Source organism: Budorcas taxicolor, chromosome 1, assembly GCF_023091745.1.
Source record: "Budorcas taxicolor isolate Tak-1 chromosome 1, Takin1.1, whole genome shotgun sequence".
Taxonomy (NCBI): Eukaryota; Metazoa; Chordata; class Mammalia; order Artiodactyla; family Bovidae; genus Budorcas; species Budorcas taxicolor.
Genome location: NC_068910.1, coordinates 134,705,643 through 134,717,658, shown reverse-complemented (window position 1 = coordinate 134,717,658; position 12,016 = coordinate 134,705,643). Strand labels below are relative to the sequence as shown.

Below are 12,016 nucleotides of genomic sequence, written 5' to 3'. Positions count from 1 at the left end.
AGAAAAGGAAATGCTCTGGCACTGTTGGTGGGAATGTAAATTAATACAGCCACTATGGAAGACGGCATGGAGATTCCTTAAATAACTAGGAATAAAAACACCATATGACCCAGCAATCCTACTCCTAGGTATATACCCTGAGGAAACCAAAATTGAAAGAGACACAAGTATCCCATTGTTCATTGCAGCACTATTTACAATAGCTAGAACATGAAAGCAACCTAGATGTCCATTGACAGATGAATGGATAAAGAAGCTGTGGTACATATACACAATGGAATTTACTCAGCCATAAAAAGGAACACATTTGAGTCAGTTCTAATGAGGTGGATGAACCTAGAACTCATATGCAGAGTGAAGTGAATCAGAAAGAGAAAGATAAATACCATCTTCTAACACATATATACAGAAACTAGAAAAATGGTACTGAAAATTTTATTTACAGGGCAACAATGTAGAAACAGACATACAGAATAGACTTATGGACATGCGGAGAGGCGAGGAGAGGGTGAGATGTATGGAAAGAGTAACATGGAAATTTATATTACCATATGTAAAATAGATAGCTGGGAATTTGCTGTATGGCTCGGGAAACTCAAACAGGGGCTCTGTATCAACCTAGAGGGGTGGGATGGGGAGGGAGATGGGAGGGAGTTTCAAAAGGGAGGGTATATATGTATACCTATGGCTGCTTCATGTTGAGGTTTGACAGAAAACAGCAAAATTCTATAAAGCAATTATCCTTCAATAAAGAAAACAGCTTAATTTTTAAAAAAGATTGTGATTTTAGTAAACTGGAAGAGGATTTTCTGGCTTATCAGTGTTGTATCTAAAATTGCTGCTGCTGAGAACAAGCTAAGAAGAGGAGGAACAGGAAGAGGAAAAAGATGAATCTTTCCTATTCTGAGCACCTCTAAGCAAATCTAAGGACATAATCTCTGTCATCACTCCTGTTTTACAGATGAGGAAAATGCACGTAGAGAGTTGAGGTAACTTGCTGCAGAGGGCCTGAGAATGTGCCCCACAGACCTCCTAGTACAGGCAATGTAAGCAAACAAGGGTCCAAGCTCTCGACTCTGAATTCCTCCACTGTGTGTGCTCGGAGGCCATCCTTCCCACAGACTGCTCCCAGCCAAGTTTTGAGGGTGGCAGGGATAAGGCCATCCCTTCCTAGGAGACTCTGGACTTTTCTGATGCTTGACTTTGGCTCAAGGACTCCCTGCTGACCTTGCCAAATCATCCTTAGATTGCAGGGTGGTCTCATCCACCCAACCTTCCTTCTCCCTCACTTACAGTGAGTCTAGCATTGAGTCCAAATGCTCCCTCCCCATTTTCTCTCACATAAGGGTTTCCCTGATAAAAATCTTTACATTAATAATCTCATCTTGTCATCTGTCTCTAAGAAGATACAGACACACACTTGCCATAGTCACAGAGCAGAATGAGTTTAAATGGCAGAGCAGAATTTAAACTCAGTACTGTCTGAATGAGAATTTAACTATTTTATGTTGTTTCTGTTTGCCCTCAGAAACAGAATTCTGCTTATCTCCAGAAATCCCCTTATTTAGGTTTAAAACAAAATAACAGAACATTACAATAAAAAATAATAATAATACCTATCTTAGTTTGAGCTGCCATAATAAAAATATCATAGATTGGAAGGCTTATAAACAGAGAAATTCATTGCTCACAGTTCTGGAGGCTATTAAGTCCAAGATCCGGGTACCGTCCAACTCAGTGTCTGCTGAGAACCTGCCACCTGGTTCACAACTGCCCATTTTCGTTTGTATCTACATGACAGAAGAGGAAGGCAGCTCTCCTGGGTCTTGTTTATCAGGGCACTAATCCCACAGATGAGGGCTCCATCCTTAAGACCTACTCACTGACCAAAGATGTCCAACCTCCTAAAACCATCACTCTGGAGGTTGGGATTCCAAAAACTGAGGTTAGAGGAGCACAAACATTCAGTCTATAGCAACAACAATAACAAGAACAACAAAAAACCCCTTATCACTCAGTAACATCTAGAGAAATCCTGCTAACTAGAATCTTGAGATTGTCATTGCCAAAACAAACCATAGATTATGCACTACCCATCTGTATAGTACATATATTGTACTATATATATTATAGATACAGATAACTGAAGCCCAGAAATTGAGCTATTGTTCCAGCAGAACTCCAAACAGAACCCAACTTTCTGACTCCTAGTTATCTCCCCTTAAAAGCAAAAACTTGATTTGCTTTAGAAATCTAAGACTTCCAGTAAGAGTTTTATAGCACTTTAAAAGGCAACAAAGCAAATAAACCTAAAGTTACTCTCACCTGGCAATGATATCATAGAAATGCATTTTGCTTTCCCTCTCTTTGCCCAAAGCTTTCAGGAGATTGGTGAAAGTGCCTTCTTCTTGCAACTCCTCCATAGTTTCTGTAATTACATCACTCAAAAATTGCCTGTAAGGAGAAATGTAAGAAATGTAAGATGAATCAGAAAGATATATTTCCCCACATTCACAAAGAGCTACAGAAATTACACAAGTTAAGACTCAGAAGGACCATCATAACTAAATTTGAATTATTCTTGGAAGGCAGAAATAGTTTAGTATTAGAAAGTCTACTAATGGAAATCATCACATTAATAAGGACAAAAGGAGAAAAAAGCCAAATGATCATCACATCATTTAAAAACAAACAACAACTCTTAGCAAAAAAGAGAAACTCCTTAACCAGAAAAAGTTTACATACTGAAGACTAACGGACCTGGAATGTACAGCATGATACTGTGTATACAACATTTAAGAACATGTAAAACCATGAACGTGAAAGTGAAAGTTAGTCACTCAGTCATGTCCGACTCTCTGTGACCCCATGGATTGTAGCCCAGCAGGCTCCTCTGTCCATGGAATTCTCCAGGCAAGAATACTGGAGTGGGTTGCCATTTTCCTTCTCCAGGGGATCTTCCTGACCCAGGGATCAAACCCAGGTCTCCCACATTGCAGGCAGACTCTTTACCATCTGAGCCACCTATATGTATCATTTAAATAAAATACTTACATACCTAATAAAAGTATCACAACATATACAAGAGAACAATAAACAACAAATTCAGAAGAACTATTTGGGGGAAGGGTGAGGGGACTAGAATCAGTCTTCAATTGTACCTGACATATTTTATTTGGAAAAAAAAACTCTTAAAGCTATCATGTAAAATGTTAAGATTTGGTGGTTATATACATAAGGATTAATAATTTTATTCTTCACATTTTTCTGCATTGTTGAAATATTTCATAATTTGAAAAAGTTAAATCATTAAAAAATTTTTGTATAAAGAGCTAATACAATACATTTTAGAGATGAGTGAATCCAGACTCAGGAAGATTAAATGCCTTCCTTGCCCAAGTTCACAGAACTAGCTTGAAAAAGAGCTAGAACTATTTAATTCAGATTATTGACTCCTAGTCCATTGAGTATTTTCTCCTAGGTAGAGAATTTTAAATACTGTTATTTAATGTTTTGATATAGAATCAGCAAGAAGTATTCTTACTGTTTTACATAATTATTACCAATAGTTCACACAAAAAAATTCAATAACTATATTGAGAAAATAAATACAATGAAGTCATATCAATTGAAAAACTATGATCCCACACACTGAGAATGAAAGGACATTAACTAGCAGCTTATAAACAGGACACCATCTTTAAGGGATGCAAATGTGAAACCAGATTATTTATAACAAGAGATGATACCCTCTGGTGAGGGTCTAAAGCAGGGGTCAGCGAGTTTTTCTGTAATTGGACAAATAGTAAATGTTTTTGGTTTTGCAGGACACAAACTCCGTGTTGAAACTACTTGACTCTGCTTTTATCCCATCAAAGCAGTCATAGACAATATATAAAATGGGCGATGCTGTGTTCCAGTAAACTTTATTTTCAAAAACAGACTACAGGCTGGATTTGGCTAGTGGCCCTGGGTAATTGTTATAAACCCTTATTTATCAAAAATTACTATCAAAAGGTTATACTTTCTTTTAAACTTAACAGGATTCTTTGTCAGCAAGCCAGTTGACAATGAAAAATTGAGCATTAAGAATGGAAACTGAGACTGCTTAAGAAATCCTCAGGATTAAAACAGTTTAAAATTTGACTCCTTTGATAGTATCTATCTCTTACTAAAGAATAAAGCATCACAATAGCCACTAATCTCTGCCAAGCACTGGCTGAATACCTCCCTCCAAAGTTATCATTATTCTCATTTTTAAAAACTGTAAACAAAGGCTCAATAACTTACCCAACCATATACCACCATATTAATACTTTTAATTGTACCACACTTCCCCCTAGATAGCCCTTGGCTAATTATCTGCAGTCACTTGGATATAATGACCAATCCATTAAGAGAAGAGAGCAGTCAGCCACCTCTGTACTCACTCTTCATCCATCTAGAAATACATTCTCACATTTCCAAATGTGCTCTTCTTCCTTACCTATCAATCTGAATTTTCTTCAGTGTCTCTGTGTTCATTATGGTCTGCCTTGTGGGTTTTTTGAAGATAAGATCTTGCACTTTGTTAAACTGGCCCCCTTGTCTGATTTCTGGCAACTTGGGTTCTTCTTTATGTACCAGTGGACTGGATATTTTTGAGGGTTCTGATGCCAGTGGAACTTTTTCTGAGCTTCTTCCTTCTGAATGCATTTCTTTGTTATCCAGCTAAAAACAATAAATGATGTTCATGTTAAGACAGATTTTTAAAACAAAAAGAAACAATGCTATATGAGGGCCTCTTCCTACATTTTAAACCTCTTGTAATATCAGTACCAGAAAATTATCCTCTTCTTCAGCCACATCAAACTGCATGCTCTGCTGTTTTGTGTCTTCCTGCCTTTAGACAACATTCCCACTCTCTGTCATTCCCCAGACTGGTAAACTTTAAGACTATGACCAAAGACACAGTTCTCTGTGAAACATCTCTATTAGCAGACATTTACCACTTGTAATTATTTGTATAAATATCTCCATTTAAATTATAAATTCCATGAGGCAAGGGACAGTATCTTACAGATTTTGGTGCACCTCAAATTCTTTTTGGAACAAGATAATATTAAATAAATGTGGGCATCTTTATAATCCCATTGTTTAGAACAATGTCCAGGGTACAGCAAAGACTCAAATGTTCGCTGAACACATGAATCTGAAATATAGTCATCCCTTGGTAACTGCAGAGGATTGGTCTGATCCACCACCACAACCCCGACCCAGCCCTCAAGGAGACCACACTCCACAGATCCTGAAGTCCCTTATGTAAAATGGCATAGTATTTGTATATAACCTGTTTACATCCTCTCATTATACTTTAAATCATCTCTAGATGACCTATAATACTAAAACAATGTAAATATTAAGTATATAGCTGCCAGCACACAGCAAATTCAAGTTATGCTTTTGAGAACTTACTGGAATTTTTTTCTGAATATTTTTGATCCATGGTTGCTTGAATCTGCAGATGTGGAACCCATAGATATGGAGGGCCCACTGTATAAAGAATTAAAAGAGAATCATACCAAAGACTAGGAGCCAATAGTGTATTTAGTGGTGTGGTATAGATTTCGAAGTTCATGTGGGGAAAAGCCAAAAAAAATTATTTTTCAGACCCAAACTTGAATAGTAAGAGGTAAGCATTACCATCTTTCAACTGGGACAGGATACATCTTTCAATTGATGATTCCTATTTAATCTGTGGCTAAAACCTTGAGCCAATGGGAAACCATATAACAGAGTGGTTATGCAGTTCATATGAGATTCTGAAACCAGACTTCCTTGTTTAAATCCTGGCCCTGTTACTAAACCACATTGACTTTAGGTGACTATTTAATATCTCTATGCCTCCATTTTCCTATTGATAAAATAGGGATAATAATAGTACTTGCCATCTTGCGTTATTGATGAAAGAAAAAAAGGAAGGAAGGAGAAAAAGAAAGAAAAAGGGCATTTAGAACACTACACAGACCCATGTAAGTTCAACATTTGATATGATTACTTAAATTCTTGAGCTGATCCTATGCAAAGAAGAGTTTTATTTGCATAAAAGCCTAGGTCTTCCTTAGCTAAACTTGGATTAGTTAAAAATAACTATCAATAAAGATTAATAAACACAGACTCAACAGCATTTTTCCTTTATCAACAGCAAGGAAAGATTCAGATCTGAGGAAAACATACATATGCAAGTACAAAACAAAATGCTACATTAAATAAGAATTAAATTTTAAAATACTTTCAATTAAAATTGATATGACTGACTACAAAGAGAACAGAAACCATAGAATTCCAACAATTAAATTGAAACTCAGTTCAGTCAGTTCAGTCGCTCCGTCATGTCCGACTATTTGCAACCCCATGAATCGCAGCACACCAGTCCTCCCTGTCCATCACCAACTCCCGGAGTTCATCCAAACCCAAGTCCATCGAGTCAGTGATGGCATCCAAACATCTCATCCTTGGTCATCCCCTTCTTCTCCTGCCCCCAATCCCTCCCAGCATCAGAGTCTTTTCCAATGAGTCAACTCTTCGCATGAGGTGGCCAAAGTACTGGAGTTTCAGCTTTAGCATCATTCCTTCCAAAGAAATCCCAGGGCTGATCTCCTTCAGAATGGACTGATTGGATCTCCTTGCAGTCCAAGGGACTCTCAAGAGTCTTCTCCAACACCACAGTTCAAAAGCATCAATTCTTTGGCGCTCAGCTTTCTTCACAGTCCAACTCTCACATCCATACATGACCACTGGAAAAACCATAGTCTTGACTAGATGGACCTTTGTTGGCAAAGTAATGTCTCTGCTTTTCAATATTCTATCTAGGTTGGTCATAACTTTTCTTCCAAGGAGTAAGCGTCTTTTAATTTCATGGCTGCAGTCACCATCTGCAGTGATTTTGGAGCCCAAAAAACTAAAGTCTGACACTGTTTTCACTGTTTCCCCATCTATTTCCCATGAAGTGATGGGACCAGATGCCCTATGCATAAAGAAAGCTTCAAGTATGTGGATGGTTATTACTCTAGATTTTCTAATCTAGGGAGGGAATGGGAAACGTAAGGCCTGGAAAGTTTGTTTTTTCTGATCGCCCTAACCATTATTCCTCTACCTTTGTGCTCAGGTATCTGGAAAAGGAAGCAAATGTGTCAAATGGCCTGATGAACAGATTACTAGAAATAAATAAGAGTTTTTAGAAGAGAACTTAAAGGAACTAGCTAAATATTCTGGTCCATTCACCTCCTTGTACGGGAGGGTGTTAGATTCTAAGGGAAAAAATAAGAACAGTATTCCCTGCAAGGGAGCTCTTTCCAAAGTTCAGATCAATTACTCCTACTTCTGGTAGAACTTAGTACATTAGTATGTTTTTCATAATTCCATTCCATGATTCTTTAGCTATAAAAATGGTTGTGGAAGAGGGATAATGCTAACTAAACTTTCATCCCAGTGTTGTTACTGTAAAGCTCAACAACGTGAAGCTTTTAAGAAGGAAAACATCCACATTAGTACTAAGGTTTTAAAATATTTATCTTATGCAGGGCAATGGTACTGTAAAAATTTATGAGTTAGAACAACTATAATACTATAAAATGAAAAATTATTTTAAAGAGTCACATTCGTAAAAGTTATATAACTAACATATTCTGAAAGGGGCTTTTAAGCTCTATTAATCAGAATAAGAGTACAAACCTTTACTATTTATATTTCTATAAAATCACAAGCAGGGCCTCTCTCTGTCATGTCCGAAAATTGTGTGGGTGAAGATCATAAACCAGATTAAAACTGGAGAAGTTTTGTTCTTTTATGTACTGGAATGGTGACCACTACTGAATGTTGTTTATGAATTTGTGTTTTTCTTTCTCTCTTGAGTTTCTATGATGGAAAATTACCCTTTTTAAAGCCTGACAGTAAATATCATTGAGAAAACTTTATTTCGTTAACTGAAGATATTTAGTGAGGTTAGTGTCTCTTCTGTACTATCTGTTAACAAACAATTTAAGAATTAGACTAATTTTAAGTGCACTGAAAGGTTTAGTTCTTGGGTTTCCAGATATCTTTGCTTTTTATAAATTAATAAGGAAACTAATTTGTTGCAAAATTCCTATAATACCCATTAATGTTTTAAAATCACACTAAAACTCATAGAATGTTAGTATTAGAAGGGCTCATTTAGTTAAAACTCCACCACAATTCATAAATGAGAAAACTAAGACTGAGAAAGTGAAATGAATTGCTTATTGCACAATTCAACCATAATGATCCTGTAACTTCAAATCCACTTTTAAAACCCTAATAAAAGTTTTGTGAATCCCATTTATACATATAGCAGTAGTAATAATAATAATAATAATTATAAAATTGTAAGGGGCAATTAGAAGGAAATTTAATTTTCTAGTCACAGTAAATATGGACTTCTTCTCTATTAGACATGAAAATTAATTTACCCTCTCATTTTTATAGCAAGTTGCATTCATCACAGAATCAGATATAATCTGTACAAATTATATAATTGTATTAAACTTAATAAATATGTACTTAAAATAAAATGTAATAAAATTTGTACTTAAAAATTGTTTCTGGTTTAAGGGCTTAAGAATTTATGAAAGATTTTGCTCACTACCAAGTTGAGTTTTTTGATAACTCAGTGGTGCTTTGAGGGAGGAATCCATAGCATCATGGAAAATGTAATGGCTAGTGCAATAATGCGGCTGGATACTGAGAAAAGCAGATTGCAACATATTTAGCAATGACAAAGTCATTTTAGATAAAAGCAGTGTTGACAGGGTCCAGCTGAATTTCCTCCCCCTGGTGTTCAGTTAGCTTTTGTGCTGTTGTGCTTAATCGCTCAGTCCACCTCTTTGCGACCCCATGAACTGTAGCCCGCCAGGCTCCTCTGTCCATGGGGATTCTCTAGGCAAGAATACTGGGGTGGGCTGCCAGCTGACAAATACCAATACAAGACAAGACAACACAATTATTTATCTCCTCAGTATATATATTGTATTTATACTGACTTATCTATGGACTTTTTAGAATAACGCCAATATATCAGGAGAAAAGGATATTTTGTGAGATGTACCGTGAACTATGTCTATTTCACTCCATTAACTGAGAGTACATATCTTAGATAATTACTGTAGCCCTTTACCTGACTAGAAGGTGCTATTGCCCAAGTTGAATTGAATGGCATAGGTACTGCAAATGATGGAGAAATAAAGAGAAAGCAAAAATTAAGTAATGGTGAATATATATACCATGCTGATGCTTTGTCTTTTTTCATACTGAACTGGCATGATATAGTTTAGAATGGAGAGCTGGTCTGTGGTGTCCTCCAGAACTGCAGAGATCCTCAGCACGTCTAGAATGGATAGCGGCTTCATGATTTCTGGGCTGATTTCTATGACTGCTTCTTTGTCTGTTTCTTCCTTTTCTTCTACAGAAGTATTAGGTGGTTCTCCTGTCACTGACACCGTCACTTCAGAAGGCCAATCTTCTGGAGGAAGATTTGAGGCTTCCAGTTGACCTCTAAAGAAAGAAGGAAGGAAAAAATAAGTCAGCCATCAAATGTTTAAAATTACTTAAATCCAAAAACACAGGCAGCATGTAGATGGGTTCCTGTAAAATCCATTTTGCCATATACTCAAGAGAATGAATGGAAGTATTTTGCAGATGATTCTGCTTAATAACCCCCAGTAACATTCCGACTTCCCAGAGAAAAGCAACTCACTGTTTATTAAAGATGCGGAGCCTCTGCTATTTGACTATGCTCAACCAATTTGAACTTGAACCAAATACACTTTTTTTCTAGCAACATTTTCAGATGCTAACCAAAATTGTCTCATGGTTATGTTAACTGAAAGCTGAGCCTCTCTGTACACCGGGTGCCAAATCAAATCCTGGAGACAGAGTTTGGGGTGGAGAAAAGGATAGCTAGCTTTATTGCTCTGCCAGGCAAAGAGGAACCTAAAACCATGTTCTGTCTCAAAAAACCAAGAGTCCCAACCCTAGAGAATTTGATGAGGGTCAAATGTGGGGTCTCTAACAAAGATTAGAGTGTGGGCAGAGCTTGCACTTCCTTAATCTCATTTTAGGTGGTGGGTCTTCTAATCTTGATGAGCTTCTCTTGTCCCTTTCATCTTGCCTCTGGTGATTTGGCAAGATGAATTGATTGGGCTTCCCTGATAGCTTAGTTGCTAAAGAATCCACCTGCAATGTGGGAGACCTGGGTTCTGTCCCTGATTTGGGAAGGTCCCCTGGAGAAGGGAAAGGCTACCCACTCCAGTATTCTGGCCTGGAGAATTCCATGAACTGTATAGTCCATGGGGTTGCAAAGAGTCAGACACGACTGGGCTACTTTTCATTTTCACTTTCCCTTGATTAGCTTCCCAGGTGACTCCTGTGGTAAAGAACCCACCTGCCAATGCAGGAGACATAAGAAGTGCTGGTTCGATGCCTGGGTAGGGAAGATCCCCTGGAAAAGGAAATGGCACCCCACTTCAGTATTCTTGCCTGGAGAATCCCCATGGACAGAGGAGCCCGGCGGGTTACAGTCCATGGGGTCGCAAAGAGTGGGATATGACTGAAGCAACTTAGCACGTACACCCTTGATTAGCAACTGTTCAAATCTGCCCTTTGGAACTCACGGAAAGTTATAATGCTGGAGTCTTGCCTACAAGAAATGGGAGACAGAAAGGCCTCCTTGCCTGGGAGCCCTACAGGGCCCTGCTCCGTTTCAGTTAGCAAAACATGGAATGGAGCAGCCATTCTCAAGGTGGCCCACACGAGCCTCACTTTCCTGTACTCATGCCCCTCTGCAGTCTTCCCCACACTGAATAGGACTAACCTACATAACCAAAAGGATATTGTGGCTTCCAAGGCTAGGTGATTTTGAGACATTGAAGTTTCTCTATCATTTTCTCAAATCTCACTCTGTGGGAATCCAGATGCCTTGTCATGAGGATACTTCAGAAGCCCTATGAAAAGTCTCATGAGAGTGAGGAACTAAGGCCACTTGACGAAAGACAGCATCAACTTGCCAACTCTGTAAACGAGCCATCTTGGACTTGATACCCTAGCCCCAGTCAAGTCTTCAGATGACTGCAGCCCTGACCAACTTCGACTTATAAGAAACCCCAAAACAGAACCATCCCACTAAGCTGCTCCTCAATTCTTGACCATATAACCAAGCTACTCCCAAATTCCTGAACTTCAGAAACTATGTGAAATAATAAACATTTATATTTTAAGTCGCTAAGTTTTGGAGTAATTTGTTACACAGCTAGGCTAAATAATACACAGAAATTTAATATAAGTCATTTCATATATATATATATATGTAATAAATTGGAATTTGGAACATACTCTTCCATTCTTCTTGAGTTAGTTTTAATTTTCTTGGTACATTATAATCTCACGGAAATGCAATCACCTAAAGTGGGAAAAAAAAACATTGAGATTAGTTTAAGAGAGTGTTGAATGACATTTATTTCTATACCCTCCCACTAAGAGAAAAAGAAGTACAAGAGCTGTGGCTTATCCCCTGTAGCTTTGCAGAGCAGTCTCAGAGATGGAAGAAACACTGCCATCAAATGGCACAGGTCTATTTAGTAGCCAGCTTAACTACTGGCAGATAAATGCAACCTTCGTGTTTCTAAAGGCAAATTAATGCCAATGTAGGGCTTCCCTGGTGGCTCAGCAGTAAAGAATCTGACTGCAATGCAGGAGATATGGGTTTGATCTCTGGGTCAGAAAGATCCCCTACAGAAACAAAAGGCAACACATTCCAGAATTCTTGCCTGAGATATCCTATGGACAGAGGAGCCTGGTAGGCTACAGTTCACATGGACACGACTTAGCGACTCAACCACCACCACCAATGTCCAATATGTCTTTTGTATGTTTTTAAATTATATTCTGAGTATTAACTGGTAATCTCCATATACAACAAATTTACTTTTCTGTTATTCTGATTACTAAAATATGTGATGGTTCC

The 12,016-nt window shown here is 37.8% G+C and overlaps 1 protein-coding gene across 1 annotated transcript in view; it reads right to left on the bottom strand.

Moving 5' to 3' along the window:
- Nucleotides 1–11,393, bottom strand: part of IQCG (IQ motif containing G) — a 42,075-nt gene extending 30,682 nt beyond the window's left edge. The window contains exons 1-4 of the mRNA XM_052647539.1: nt 11,386–11,393; nt 9,279–9,549; nt 4,487–4,710; nt 2,326–2,454 (exon numbers count right to left, since the gene is read on the bottom strand). Coding sequence (XP_052503499.1) covers nt 2,326–2,454; nt 4,487–4,710; nt 9,279–9,549; nt 11,386–11,393 — 632 coding nt within the window. The remainder of the gene's footprint in view (nt 1–2,325; nt 2,455–4,486; nt 4,711–9,278; nt 9,550–11,385) is intronic.
- Nucleotides 11,394–12,016: the final 623 nt, after the last annotated feature.